Consider the following 15,842-nt stretch of genomic DNA (forward strand, 5'->3'; position numbering starts at 1 on the left):
CTTAATGACTTTTTGCTTTCTTCGTGTATGATGTTCTTGATGTAATCCCACAACTTTTCTGGTCTTCAGTCTTTAGTGTTTAATTTATCAAATCTGTTCTACAGATGATCTCTGAATTCAGGTGGGGTATATTCAAGGTCATATTTTGGCTCTCGTGGACTTGTTTTCATTTTCTTCAGCTTCAGTTTGAATTTTCATATGAATAATTGATGGTCTGTTCCACAGTCTGCCCCTGGCCTTGTTTTGACTTATGATATGGAGCTTTTCGATCATCTCTTTCCACAGATGTAGTCAGTTTGATTTCTATGTATTTCATCTGGTGAGGTCCATGTGTATAGTCGTCTGTTATGCTAAAGAAGGTATTTGAAATGAACAAATCATTGGTTTTGCAAAATTCTATCATGCATTCTCCAGCATCATTTCTATCACCAAGTCCATATTTTCCAACTATTGATCCTTCCTCTTTGCTCACAACCTTTGAATGCCAATCACCAGTAATGACCAATACATCTTGATTGCATGTTTGATCAATTTTGGATTGAAGAAGTTGGTAGAATTTTTCTATTTCACGCTCACTGGCTTTAGTGGTTGGTGCTTAAGTTTGAATAATGGTGGTATTAACTGGTCTTCCCTGTATGCGAATGGACATTATCCTTTCACAGACAGCGTTGTACCTCATGACTGATCTGGATATGTTCTTTTTGACAATTAATGCAACACCATTCCTTTTCAATTTGTCATTTCTGGCATAGTAGATCATGTGGTTGTCAGATTCAAAATGGCCAACACCAGTCCTTTTCAGCTCATTAATACCTAAGATATCGATGTTTATGTGTTCCATTTCATTTGTGAGAACTTCTTATTTTCCCAGGTACATACTTCGTAAATTCCATGTTTCGATTTTTAATGGATGTTTATAGCTATTTCTCTTCATTTTGAGTTGTGCCCCATCAGTAAATGAAGGTCCTGTGGGCTTTTCTCCCATGGGCTTTACTCCATTCGAGTCATCACAGTCAGCTTTACTTTGAGGAGGCAGCTCTTCCCCACTCACATTTTGAGTGCCTTCCAACCTAAGGGGCTCATTTTCCGGCCCTATATCTGACAGTGTTTCTCTGCTATTCATAAGGTTTTCAGTGACTAAATATTCTATAGTAGTTCATCACTCTTTCTTCAAAGTCTGTCTTTGTCTGGAAGCTCATCTGAAACGTGTCCACCATGGGTGACCCTACTGGTACTTAAAGTACTGGCGGCATAGCTTTCAGAATCACAGCAACTCACAAGCCACCACAGTAATACAAACTGACAGATGAGTGGTGGCTGTTTGGTTTGAAGTGGAAACTGTCACTTTACATTTTGAGGAGATCTGTGTGCATGCATAGTAGAACCCTCCAGGGGTCAGGGTGGGGTGTCCATTCACTGAGCATTCCCTATCGTCACCAGAATGGAGGTGTGTAGACAGCAAGAGACCAATGAACAGATACCAAAAAGAAACAATGTCCACACCTGTATCTCTATGGTTCTGTGAGGCATTTATGGCTGTTCTGAGCCTTTCCTCGCTTGGTGTTTCCCAATATGGCGGGTCCAGGATCAGCTGAGCATCTTGAATTAGAAAGCAATGGATTTCTTGATTCTGCCACAAATTCCCCTAGCTGTAAGCCTTCCAAGCTTCTACATATTCCTTTATGTAGAAGTTCTAGCACAATCCCTCAGAGTTCTAGCACAATCCCCTGAGCCTATTTGGTCCGGTTTTCTGTGTTGTTGCTGATGGAGCTCCTCACTGCACGTCTACCTGATCCACCATCTTGTTGGGAAACCCAAAAGTTTTTACTACTATATGATATATTGCAACTAGAAAAATATGCTTTCAGGGTGACTCATTTTATATTCAAGTAACATTTATATACAGGGCACATTTACACTTTTTCCACTTAGTGCAATTGAATGGTGTATCAATAAGAATCTGATTCTTGTTGTGGTTTTTGTTTGTTTGTTTGTTTTGTTTTTAATTTATTTCATTATACTTAGTGAATATCTGTGTCCATTTCACTGTTTGTATGTTATGGTGGAAATGAAAGGACAAGTCAAAATTAAGGGGGGCAGGTAGAACTAAACAGTTGCTCATATCAACTTTGAAGAATTTAATTCACTACTGACACTACGTGTACAACCTAATCTGAATAGCTCCTTGTTCACAGGAGGATTTATGGAGACCGAAGCTGCAGCCCAGGAGTCCCTGGGATTAGGCAAACTTGGAACTCAAGCTGAAAAGGATAGAAGACTGAAGAAAAAGTAGGTTTTGAGATTATTTTTCTCTTTTCTGGAATTTATTTATTTTGTATGCTCTGTTGGTGGAAAATTAAAAGGAGGGTAGTTGGAAACAAAACAACTATACTAAGAGGTCAGTATTTCTTAGTATATTTAAAAAATAAAAATTTGATGTTCATGTTTATAGTAAGTATAAGGATTTTGGGTCTGTAGTAGAAATTAATAATTTATTCAACACAACAAAAACATTTATTTTAAAATATCAATTTTGTTTTAAACATTTTTAAAGTCCTATAATTAGTGAAATAGTATTCTATTTGATGTTAAATCATTTAAAATGAATGAGTATGATAAAATTAAACAGAATATCCTTCACAATTTCTCTCATGCTAGTTACAAGTGTCGACTTTTTAAAGCCAAGTATTTAAGAAGATTAACCTTTCTCAGACTGATTGAATACAAGCTAATTTTACATCCACAGCAGATAACTTTCTTTTGCCTCTGTCAGGAAACTTGTAGTATATCTTTTCATCAGAGTCTAATATGTAGCATTCAAATGACTTACAAAATTTGCAAATTTTGAGTCAGCAGCTGCTGGAAAGCAAGTAGGTCCATTAATATCATATTTTAAAATTGCATAGTAACATTGTTGTTGTTATTCTTGTTAAGTGCCATAGAGTTGGTTCTGACTTATAGCTACCCTGAAGAGAGTTTCTGAGGAACAGCTGGTAAGTTTGAACCACCAACCTATTGGTTCAAACCAACCATGCCATGCAGTGCATTATCACACATTGCCACATCAGGACTTCTACAGTAATATTATTTTCAGTGACAAAATAAAACCTTTGGTCCATGTTATTTAAAATGCAGAGGGATTTAGCCTTATTTTTAAATATATGATATGACGCTACTTTTTTCCTTCCCCTTCAGATATTTATTGTTACATTTGGGTTTATGGTTTTCCCCATTATCATTCTTTTAACAGATATGGTTTTAAATTATAATATAAATAATAGTTAAAAGTTACAGTATGCAGTCTAACAAATTTGCTTCATATTTTGCCATCCTGCTCCTTTTTCAGGCATTTACTAAGGTGCTTATATGTTGCATAGCAGCTCAACAGTTAAATTGCTCATTAGTTTGTTACTAAAATTAGAGATATGATCAAATTCAGGAAAATAGTGTCCAGGAATGACATTAGAAGCATTATTGTTTAATAAGGTAAAGTCACACTCAATGCAAGCTAATATTTATGTTTAATTATCAATCATTCAGTAATATACTTAAATAAATACTAATCTTATTAATATGGATCCAACAAATCTAGTCAGAGTTAATAAAAAGGCCTAAAGAATTTCCCTTAGTCCTGGTGTGGCCCTGTAAGATAAGCACTGAACTTCTATTTACAAGGTTGGAAGTCAAACCTACCAGCTGCTCCTTGGAAACACTATACAAGATCTCTATGATTCAGACTCAACGTCACTTAACAACAAAAACAACAACATGCTAAGACCCCTATGAGCATAAATATGAAACAGTACTATTGAGATTCATATAAATTAGTCTTAATATTTACTTAGTACTTTTGGAACTATACCTTAGTTCCATGGCTATCAGAGGATAAAACATTCCTTATGCAGCTATTTTCATTTTACAAATTAAAAGAAATTCTTTTTTTTAAAGAAGTTATTTTTAAATCCCATGGTTTTATTTTTTATTTCTAGACATTTTTCTTATTATTAATTATTATTAAATATTGGCAATTTATTTATAAAATGTTTCAAGTTGTTTAAGGTCTCATTTAAACAATGTAAACAATTTCATTTAAAGCAGAGGATAGACATGTAGCGTCTTTGAGTGTATTTAATGTTCTGTCTGAAGCCTGCTCCAACACTCTTATTTGGGGGTCCTAGAAGAAGGTATGACGTCAGCGAAGAATGAAGCTCACAGAATCGATGGGTCTTCTTAGATGGTGAATCTTCTCTGTTTATTTCAAATTCTCAAACAGCTTTTATACTACTCTATGCCATCAATTTATTAATCATTCTTTTCAAAGTAGTGGTTTAAATCATACATATTAATCATTTCAATATAGAGCATCAAGAATATATAATTTTTCCTTGTTCCCCTTTCCATAGTTAGACAATATATGATTTCTGTAAGCAAACCTCATTGCTCTAAAAATGTCATGTTAACCTTAAAACATAATTCTAAATCTTAACTCCTATTTCTACCTTCACCTATTATTTTCTATAGATTCATTAATCACATGTACCTAGACATTATTTGCTATGGTAACTGACAACACAATTGTTTCTCATGATTGATTAAACAAGAAAAACAAGACGCATAAAAAAAGTTTTGTAGCCAAGAAGAAACAGAACAACTTCCTTATACCAAAAACGTCTCTATATAAAACATCTTGTTAAATTTCTGCGTATGATCTAATACTATTCCCTTAGACCTCAATTGCAGTTTTGCTAATTTTCTAAAGGTCTTAATGCCCCTGACCAAAACTACATAGAAAGTTGAATGTAATCTTAAACTTGAGCTGGCAAAAACTTTAGCTGGTTTTTCCTAGTGGTGAAACTTATTGCTAGTGTGAGAAGCATTCTTTAGAACTACGCATGATTGACTATGGTGTGAATGTGCAAGTTTCAAATCTCTAATATAGTTCTTACTAAGATTTTACTGAAAACTTTTATTATAAAATCAAGAAAATTAAAAATAAGTTGATTAAAACAAAGAGACAGAGACAGCAGAGTCCCCACATGAGATCCCTCCTGGGGCCTTATGTTACAAAGGGGGGACCCATAGTGACCCTGCTTGTTTAGAGTCCTTCACCACTCTGCCCCTTGGTGTCATGGCCTCTGCCAAAGTTCTGTATTCTTCTGTGTTCACATTTTTTATTTTCTAGTTTTCCATTAAGATGGCAAAAAATATCTCTCCAGTATATTGAAAAAATATATATAACAATTTCTTTCAAAAGGCCACAGACATGCATAGTTATAATTACTGTGATTTCTTACAAGTAATTCTGTATCTATCCATTTGATTTTCAAAGTGATGCTTGCAGCACATAGTACTTAACTTAGACCTACATTGATTATCCCTAATTTCATAGCAGAGATCCATTACTCTTTGTAGGGATAAAGCAGACCTGGAGGGAAAAAAATCTCCGTTTAACTTTGCTAGGGTGTCAGACATTAAGAACTGACAGTCTGTGAATTTAAAATTTTAATTAGGAGATGCATTCTTTAAATAAGTTATTTATGGCATATTTTAAAAAACCATTTGAGAGTGAAGTACTTTAGGGGGCTGCATTTCAGACATTTCATTGCAATGTTCACAAATTTGGAATATTGAAAGTTACAAAAAAATTTAGTCAGAGCTACCTGTGCCAGAAAATTAAGAATATATAAGTTAATTCAGATTGGTAGGTTCAATTATCTACTGTCATTTTACCTTTGATTTTCTTTTTGCTCTAGACACTTGTTTTTCTTAATTACATCTCTGACTTTTAGCATATATTGAGAAATAGGGGATCAGCAAATACTAAATATGCTAAAAGTACCCATTATTTAGATATACTTTTTCCATCTTTTTCTTTCTGAGTTGAGTTTTATTCTGTACATGCTATTCTTCCACCAGAATAGCATCAAACAAGGGCTCGTTGTTATTGTTAAGTTCCGTCAAATTGGTTCCAACTCATAGTAACCATGTATAGGGTTTGATGGAGTAGCTGGATAATTTGAACCCCCAACCCTGTGTTTAGCAGTCTAATAGCTTATTCTAAAGTGCCACACCAGGACTACCTAGGCTTGTTGTTGTTGTTGTTGTTAAGTGCCATCGAGTCGGGTCCAACCCATAGCGACCCTGTACAGGGTTTCCAAGGGTGTAAATCTTACGGGAGTAGAAAGCCTCATCTTTCTCCCGCGGACCTAGGCTTACAGTCTATTATTGTTGACTGGTTCACTTCACTATAGGGTATCTTTGCTGCCCTCTGTCTGTCAGTTTGTCATACTATGGTGGTTTGCATATTTGCCGACGTCCATCTATTTCAAGAGGTAGCATATGAGCAAGAGCCAATTGTACTGAATGAAGAAGCCCAAGGTGCACTGAAGGCATTGGTGACAAATATGGCTTCAGGAATTCATGGAATACAAATTGAAATTTTTCAACAAAGTTATGTGGCACTCACTCATCTATGCCAAGACATATAAAAGACAGCTACCAAACCAACTGATTGGAAGAGATCCATATTTGTGACCAGTCCAAAGAAAGGTGAACCAATGGAATGCTTAAATCATCAGACAATATAATTTACTTTATATCACATGCAAGTAAAATTTTGCTAACTATAATTCAGAAACAGCTGAAACAGTGCAATGGCAGGGAAATTCCAAAAGTTCTAGCTGGATTCAGACAAGGAAGTGTTATGCATCCTGAATGAAAGCAGAGCATACCAGAAAGATGTTTACCTCTGCTTTATTGATATGCAAAGGCTTTTGTCTGTGTGGATCATGACAAGCTATGGATAACATTGCAAAGAATAGTTATTCCAAACAACTTAATTTTGCTCCTGATGAACCAGTACATAGACAAAAAGGCAGTTGTATAAACAGAACAAGGAGAGACTGAATGGTTTACAATCAGGAAAGGTGTGTGTCAGGGTTTTATTCTTTCACCATACTTATTCAATCTGTATGCTAAGCAAGTAATCTAAGAATCTAGGTTACATGAAGAAGAACATGGCATCAGGATTGGAGGAAAGCTTGTTATCAACCTGCGATATGCAGATGATAACAACCTTATTTACTGAAAGTGAAGAGAACTTAAAATATTTATGAACATCAAAGATTACAGACTTCTGCATGGGTTGCACCTCAATGTAAAAATACCAAAAATCATCACCACTGTTTCAATAAATAACACCATGATTAAAATTGTCAAACTTTATTTTGCTTGCATCCACTATCAACACCCACGGATACAGCAGTCAAGAGATCAAAGGATGGATTGCATTAGGCAGATCAGCTGCCCAGAACCTATTTAAAGTGTTGAGAAGCAAAGATGTCAGTTTGAGAACTAAGATGTTCCTGACCCAAGCCTTGGTATTTTCAATAGTCTCATATGCATGTGGAAGTTGTACAATGAATAAGAAAGACCATAGAAGAACTGATGCATTTGAGCTGTGGTACTGAAGAAGAATGTCATGCTGGGTAAAATGGAGGTCAAAGAAAAAGAGGAAGACCCCCAATGAGATGGATCAGCCAGGTGGCATCACTGATGGACTCAAGTGTGGCAGCGGTAGTGAGGTTGGCCCAGGATCGGACATTGTTTCGTTCTGCTGTGCATGGGCTCACTATGAATCGGCTCCTACTCAGTGGCACCTGACAACAACAACTGAAGAAGATTGGAAGTCCTGAGACTGCCAGAAGAACAAACAAACCTGTGTTTGAAGTACAGCCAGAATGCTCCTTAGAAGCCAGTAATGCACAACTTCGTCTCTCATATTTCAGACACATTGTCAAGAGGGACCAGTCCCTGGAGAAGGACATTATGCTCTGTAAGGTGAAGAGTCAGGGAAAAAGAGGAAAATCCCAATGAAATAGACTGTCAGAGCGTCAACAGTGATGGGGTCAAGCATAATAATAACAGTGAGGATGACTCAGACCCAGCAGTGGTTTTATTCTGGTTTATTTTATTTTTTTTGTATCAGAAGACTATGAGTTGGAATCGACACGATGTCAACAACAACAACCTTTGCTGTACATTTCCTTCATGTCTTAATGTTATACATTGCAAACATTTTTATATAGAGAGAAGATAATACCTACATTATATGACTATCTACAATCAGAAACACAGTTGAAGTTATTTTGTAAGTGTTCCACGTTAATTTTCGTGATCTGGTCTTGCCTTCTAACCCTGGGCCAGTTTTTTTGTAGCATTTTGGAATCCAGAGTTCTGAACTCAGAAGCAAGGACATTAAATTAGATGTCACTGATATCCTTGCCTGAAAAAATAATTGTAAAATTATTAAGGTTAAATATGTTTTTATTAGTTATTCTTCAAATATCATATCCCACCCACAGAATATATATAATTGCCAGTTTTTCTTATCACCACCTCTAGAAATATAATTATTGGGTGAATGTCAAAATTCCTGAGTTCTTAGAGATTTGAAAATCTATTTCTACACCTAAAATTAATGGATAATTTTGGAGTATTGAGCTCTAGTTTGTAATAATTTCTCCGTTTCACTTTGAAGTCACTGCTCTCCTTGACTCTAATTATGGCTAAGTCTTTTGTAGATAAAATGTGAGTTTTCATTTTCCTCTTTCTCTGATTTTTCTCTTTAATATGGAGCCCATGAATATCACAATATTCATCTGTCTAGTTAAGTAATTCTTTTGTTTTATGTTTCTACTTTATGCTTTCTATATGATGAGTTTTTTCACTGGGCTCTCTTACTTATATTTTCCGTAAAGATTGAGCTTTGATCCTAAGAAGTTTATTTTTACCAAAATTTAAAAGATTAAGATAAATATGTCTTTTTAGATAATAAAACACCTAACTCTTAGGACAGTCTTTGGTAGTCTGTATTAAATTAATTAATTAAATTAATATTTTGGTAGATAATATTAAAATTGACAGAATAGTATCCATTAAATGGGTTACTTACCTCCAGAAAAATAAAAATTCTGAAATTCTTAACTTAATTTTTTATGTGACTATTTTCTGCCTGTCTTTTAATACTGTGTACTTTTATTATAAGGAGCTCTGGTAGCGTAGTGGTTATGAATCGGGCTGTGAACCTCAAGGTCACCAATTCGAAACTACCAGCTGCTCTGCGGGAAAAAGATGAGGCGTTCTGCTCCTGGAAACCCTGTGCAGGGTCGCTATGAGTCGGAATCGACTCCACGGCACATAATAACATAATTTTTATTATAATACATATGCATGCTGAGACATCTGTCTCAAGAATTATATTGGAAAATACCATGTAATATTAACATATTGACTAATTTATTATATTCTATCCTAATATAAAAGGAGCTCTGGTAGCATAGTGGTTAAGAATTGGGCTGCTAACCTCAGGGTCAGCAGTTCGAAACTACCAGCTCTTCCGTGGGAAAAAGATGAGGCTTTCTGCTCCCAGAAAAATTTTCAGCCTCGGAAACCCCATACAGGGTCGCTGTGAGTCAGAACCAACTCTATGGCACATAACAACAACAGCATCCTAATATAAAAATATACTACTTACTATATATTGTAATTTTCTATTTTCTTCTGAATGGATACCACTGCTAAATAAATATCGATTTCACATGTGAAATTACTTTTTTCGACATCATTAAAATGAAATTAGCATTCCAACTCAACTATCAACAACATCCTCACCAAAGGAACAGTTTTGTCCTTGAAGCATAGCAGTCAGTTAATCACTACCAGTGAATCTTTTTTGTTAGAACTTCAAAGACATAAACGTTAAACTCTATAGATTTAGTTAATTTATTCCAAATCTAATCCTATGGGTCTTCTTCAGAATGTAACCCTTAATGTGTTTTTGCACTTTTATCAAAGGTGAAAACTGAGACTGTACTTTTCTCTTCATTTTTGGCATTTATACGTTTCAGATTGGGAATATCTCTAAGCAACATTAAATGTCACTGAAAATATTCATAATTGAAGCTCTCACAGAAACTCCACAAGATATTTTTATTTAATAAATATTTATTAGTGTTAAGGAGCTCTGGTAGCGTAGTGGTTACGAATCAGACTGTGGAACCGCAAGGTCAGCAGTTCGAAACTACCAGCTGTTCTGCGGGAAAAAGATGAGGCTTTCTGCTCCTGTAAAGATTTACAGCCTCGGAAACCCTGTACAGGGTCGCTATGAGTCGGAACTGACTCCAAGGCACATAACAACAACAACAACAAGGTGCCAAGTTAAACTTACATATTACATTTCAAATTTAATCTGTAAAACATGTGTTAGATGCTTTGAATACATTTTCCCATCTAAGTAAGACATGGAATACAAATTTCTACACTCCCCATAAAAGTTTACTTAAACTATAATGTATACATATTAGTTAAGGTCCTTTTGTCTGTATACTATTAGAACCGATGCTAGTTACATAAAGCAAAAAGGAAGATTAACTGATAGGGTTAATTAACTGATAGGATTAGAGCATCTAATCCAATTCTAGAAACAACAAGAGGCAGGACACCACCCAAATTTGAACAATAAGACATCATGAGGTGTTTATCTAGAGTGCTGCCAAACACTCATATTTAACTATTTCACTCCATGTTCAAATTTAAATTTCTAGGTGAATGCATCTAATTAGCCTAGCATGTAATAGATGCTTGTTTGGGGCTCAATTAGTTTCAATTAAATGTTCATTTAATACAAATACAGCTACTGTTGGAACACTTTTGGACCACCAAATCTAAAGAATATGGTAAAGTAGAATATTTTAACCCAATTTTTTCAATATTTAAATGGGAAATGTTCCCCCAAACCCCAACTTGGAACTACAGAAGCATATCTTCTCTGTCTGCAGTGTAATAGAACTATTTTATGGCCGTCTGATCACACAGAGTCCAACCTAACTTCAACCAGGAACATCTGTAAGAATTTCGTGGGTTTAAAGAATTTATAATATTCAAAAGCTAAAAACAAATGAAGAAATCACTGCTGTTTGCTAGTTAAAATAAATTTATGAAAAAATTCCTTTCTGTGTCTTTAGATATATTTGATATACTTGTTGTTGTGTGGTTGTTAGGTGCTTTCCAATACCCTTTGTACAGTAGAACTAAACACTGTCCAGTCCTGTACCATCCTTACAAGTGGTATTATGTTTGATCCCATTGTAATCATTGTATTATTCCATATCATTGAGAGTCTTCCTCTTTTTCACTGACACTTTATCAAGAATGGTGTGCTGATCCAGGGACATTTCCCTTCCTATAACATGTCCAAAGTCTGAGACGAGATCTCACCAACCTTGCATATAAGGTGTATTCTAGCTGTACTTCTAAGACAAACTTGTTTTTTACTTCTGGCAGTCCATGATAATTTCAGTATTCTTTGCTAACACCATAATTCAAATTCATAAATTCTTCAGTCTTCCTTATTCATTGTCCAGCTTTCATATGCATTTGAAAATACCATATACTTTAGTCCTCAAAGTAATTTCTTTAGCACTATAAAGAGGTTTTTACAACAAATTTGCCAAATGTTAAATGTCACTGCATGACTTGACTGCTGCTTTCATGAGTATTGATTATGGATCCAAAGAAAATTAACAACTTCAATCTCTTCCCATTTATCATGATGATATTTATTTATTTGTCCAGTTATGAAGCTTTTTGTTTTCTTTACAATAAATTGTAATCCATACTGAAAGATGTAGCTTGTTTATCTTCATCAGTACATACTTTAGTTCTCTATTTTCATCAGACAAGATAGTGTCATCTGAATATTTCAGATTGTTAATGAGCCTTCCACCAATCCTGATGCTTCATTCTTCATTTAGGCCAAATTCTCATATTATCGGTTTAGCATATAGATTGATTAAGTATGAAACATATAGATTGAATAAGTATGAAACAATCTGACACACACTTTTCCTAATTTTCAACCATTGTTCTGTTTGAGTGACTGCTCCTTGATTTGTTTTCAGTACAGCATGAGCACAGCTAAGCGTTCTGGAATTACCATTCATTGCAATGGTATATATAGTTTGCTATGATCCACACAATCAAATGTCTTTGCATAGTCAATAAAACACAAGTAAACATCTTTCTGGAATTCTCTGCTTTCAGCCAACATCCACCTAACATCAACAGTGATACCAATGTTTCATGTTTTGTGAATCTGGCTTGAATTTCTGAATTAATTTTTGAATTACCTTTAAAATACTTTTACTTGCATGCCATATTTATGAGATTGTTTGATAATTTCAGCATTCTGTAGGTTCATCTTTCTTTGGAATGGGCAAAAATACTGATTTGTTCTATTCTGTTAGCTGGGTAACTGTATAGACCAGTGAGTTCTTCCAGAAATACATTTTTGAAAAAAAACATTTCAATTGCTATTCTTTTTATTCCAGTGTCTTCTCTGTAGCTCGGACATCTTCATTTAGTAGCATCAGTCCTTGATCATATTACACCTCTTGATATGGTTGAATGTCAACCAGTTCTTTTCAGTGCAGTGATTCTGTAAATTCCTTCATCTTTTTGTTGTTGTTGTTTTTTAATGCTTCCTGAATCATTTAACAGTTGGCCTATAGAATCCTTCAGTATTTATTGTAAGTCAAGGACCGAATATTTTTTTTTCAGTTCAGTTTGAGAAATGCTGAGTGTGTTCTTCACTTTTAATTTTCTAATTCCAAGTCTTTGCACATTTCATCATGACAATTTTTCTTCTCAGGTTGCCCTATGAACTCTTCAGGTCATCTCTTGTACTTCATCATTTTTTCCATTTGCTTTAGCTACTCTACATTCAAGAGCAAGTATCAGAGTCTTTTCTGAAAGCTATTTTGGTGTCTTCTTTCTTTCCTATCTTTTAAATGACCTTTTGCTTTCTGCATGTATGATTTTCTTGATGTCATCCCATACCACCTCTGGTCTTTGATCATTAGTGTTCAATGTATTACATCGGTTCTTGAGATGGTCTCTAAATTCAGCTGGGATATAAATACAAGGTTTTATTTTAGCTCTTTTGGATTTGTTTTCATTTTCTTCAGCTTCTACCTGAACTTGTATGTGAGCAATTGATGATCTGTTCTACAGTCAGCCCCTGGCCTTATTTTGGATAATGATATTGAGATTCTCCATAGTCCCTTCCCATAGGTGTAGTTAATTTGATTACTGTGTATTCCATCTGGTGAGGTCCATGTGTGTAGTCATGATTCACGTTGTTGAAAAAGATATTTACAATGAAGAAGTTATTGGCTTCTGCAAAATTCTATCATGCAATGTCCAGCAATGTTTTGATCACAGAAGACTTATTTTCCAATTGTGGATCCTTACTGTTTGTTTCCATCTTTTGTGTTCAAATCACCTGTAGTTATCAGTGCATCTTGGTTGCATGTTTGATCAATTTCAGACTAAAGAAATTAGTAGAATTCTTTAGCTTATTTATCCTTGTCTTTAGTCATTGGTGCATACATCTGAATAGTAGATGTATTAACTGATCTTCTTTGTAGGTGTACTATCTTGAAGTACAATTCTATCATAGACAGTATTGTACTTCGAGATAGAACTTGAAATGTTCTTTTGATGATGAATGTGACACCATTTCTTTTCATCTTTTTATTCCTGAAATAGTAAACCACATGATTGTCTGATTCAAAAGGACCAAGACTAGTCTATTTCAGCACACTAATGCCTAGGATAGCAATCTTTTTATGTTTCATTTCATTTTTTATGACTTCCAATTTCCAAATAATACATTCTGATTATTAGGGGATGTTTGCAGCTTTCTTCTCATTTTGAGCCACGCCCCATCATTGAGTGAAGGTACTTAAAGCTTTGTCCCACTCGTGTCATTAAGGTCTACTTTACTTTGAGGAGCTCTTCTCAAGTAGTATTTTGAGTGCCTTCCAAACTGAGGAAGGCACTGTATCAGACTATGTCTTCTGGCATGAAATCAGACTATATCAGTGTCTAATCCCTCAGAGTGTACTGTCTATTCCTTCTTTCTAGTCTAGTGTTAGTCTGAAAGCTCAGCCGAAAACTGTCCACCATGGGTGACCCTGCTGTTGTTTGAAATGACAGTTGCATAGCTTCCAGAATCACAGTAACACAAGCCACCACAGTAAGCAAACTGTCAGACATGTGGACTTTAAGCCTCAGGCATTCAATATTCCCAGGTAGTCTCCCATCCAAATACTAACCAAGCCAGACCCTGCTTAGTTCCTGAGATTAGCTAAGATAAGTATTCAGGGTGATATGCATTTGCATATGCATTTAAAGGAAAGAAAACAACAAGGAAGAAATGTTGTTAAGTGTCACTGAGTTGAGTTGTTCCAACTCTTATCGAGCTAATAGGAGGTTTCTGAGGAGCAGCTAAGGGGTTTGAACCTCTTCCCTTGTAGTTAGCAGTCCATTGCTTATCCTACAGTGTCATACTAGGACCCTTAGGAAGAAACAGGGCTGTTGTTTGAGTCCATAATGCAATGTTCATAGATTAGGATGTAATAGAATAGAAGTCCTGTATTGTCTCCATTATTTACCGCTCAGAAAGAATTTTGGTTTGGGAAAGGAAAAATAAGAATTAATAAAAGGAGATTAAATCTCAAGATAGTTTATATTGCTAAAAAATAAAATAAAATAAAATAACAAATCTTCCTTTCATAATAAATTCATACCATTTTTCTTCATTGAAGTAAATCCCAAATTAATGGAACAAATGATCATTTTTCACTTATTAGTATGTATTATGTTCCAAGAACTGTGCTACAAATACCATAAAGAATGGTACAGTCCCATTCTTCCAAAAGCTGATAGAAAGCAATGCACTTGAGAATCTCAGGATTCATGAACAGTTCTTCAAGTCACTGCTCTTTGAGGACAATGAAATCAGTGGCACAAGCCTTAAAGCTATGTAACGTTCTTATTTAAAAGATGTATACAAACCACAGACTAGACGTTTCACTCTCAGTTTAAAAACTAAGCTGTAAAGCTTTAAAAATATATATTTTGTGAACAATAGAAAAGGAAAGTGTTTCTAATGGAGTCAATAGAGATACTTTAAGAAAAGATTGTGTTCTTAATTTTTGAAAACCTTCTCTCAACTTGTAGATTAGGGAAAATGCTGTAGAACATCCTAGTATTAGCAAAATATTTCATACACCTTTTTACTGATATGCCTATACATGAAATTGGAATAAGACTACAAAAATGCTCTCATAATTGATGTTGACCATTGTAATCAAAAGGGCTGAAAATGAATTGTTGATTACTGAATGAACTAGAAGGTGACATAATCAGTACCTTTACAGAGATTCTTAGTAAAGACATCAGATTTATGATACTATGAAGTTAATTTTCTGATAAAGAATTTTACTTAGGGAGACCTATAAAAATGAATCCAAATCTATCAAGATGAATTTAATAAGGACATTTATATAATGCTCTACCTAACTTCAGGACTTTGTTGTTGATTACTTGTGTATAGGATAATATATAATTTAGCTGCAGCTCTTAAGACAAAAAGTTTCTGTAGAAAAGGCAAATAAACAATGTTCAACAAATAATTTTTTTTTTTTCTAGATCCACAGAAGTAATAGGGTAAGGTTAAACCCTCTATTGAACAGATTGCAGCTGGCTTTGTGTTCGTTTTTAGAGAGTAAACTTAAAAGTAGATGTACTCAAACCAATTTATGTTCATACAGATGTGACCACAGTGGTGAAATAACTCCAAGCCATGTCTCCAAGACTGTTAAAAATTGAGGAATGTTGTCAAGTGTGGAGAACGAAAATCTAGATGCTATTAAACTTGTTCTCTATGGTGTCATGATAAAACATCTGCGCTCAGTCTGAGATTTTTTAAGTCACAG

General features: G+C 34.8%; 1 protein-coding gene across 9 annotated transcripts in view; it reads left to right on the forward strand.

Annotated features, from left to right (window-relative positions):
• Nucleotides 1–15,842, forward strand: part of PPFIA2 (protein tyrosine phosphatase, receptor type, f polypeptide (PTPRF), interacting protein (liprin), alpha 2) — a 749,227-nt gene that overhangs the window by 632,138 nt on the left and 101,247 nt on the right. For all 9 annotated transcript variants that reach the window (XM_006871823.1, XM_006871825.1, XM_006871827.1 and 6 more), the window contains one exon: nt 2,196–2,289. In XM_006871823.1, the coding sequence (XP_006871885.1) occupies nt 2,196–2,289 (94 nt within the window). The remainder of the gene's footprint in view (nt 1–2,195; nt 2,290–15,842) is intronic.

This window comes from Chrysochloris asiatica, unplaced genomic scaffold, assembly GCF_000296735.1.
Source record: "Chrysochloris asiatica unplaced genomic scaffold, ChrAsi1.0 scaffold00175, whole genome shotgun sequence".
Classification (NCBI taxonomy): Eukaryota; Metazoa; Chordata; class Mammalia; order Afrosoricida; family Chrysochloridae; genus Chrysochloris; species Chrysochloris asiatica.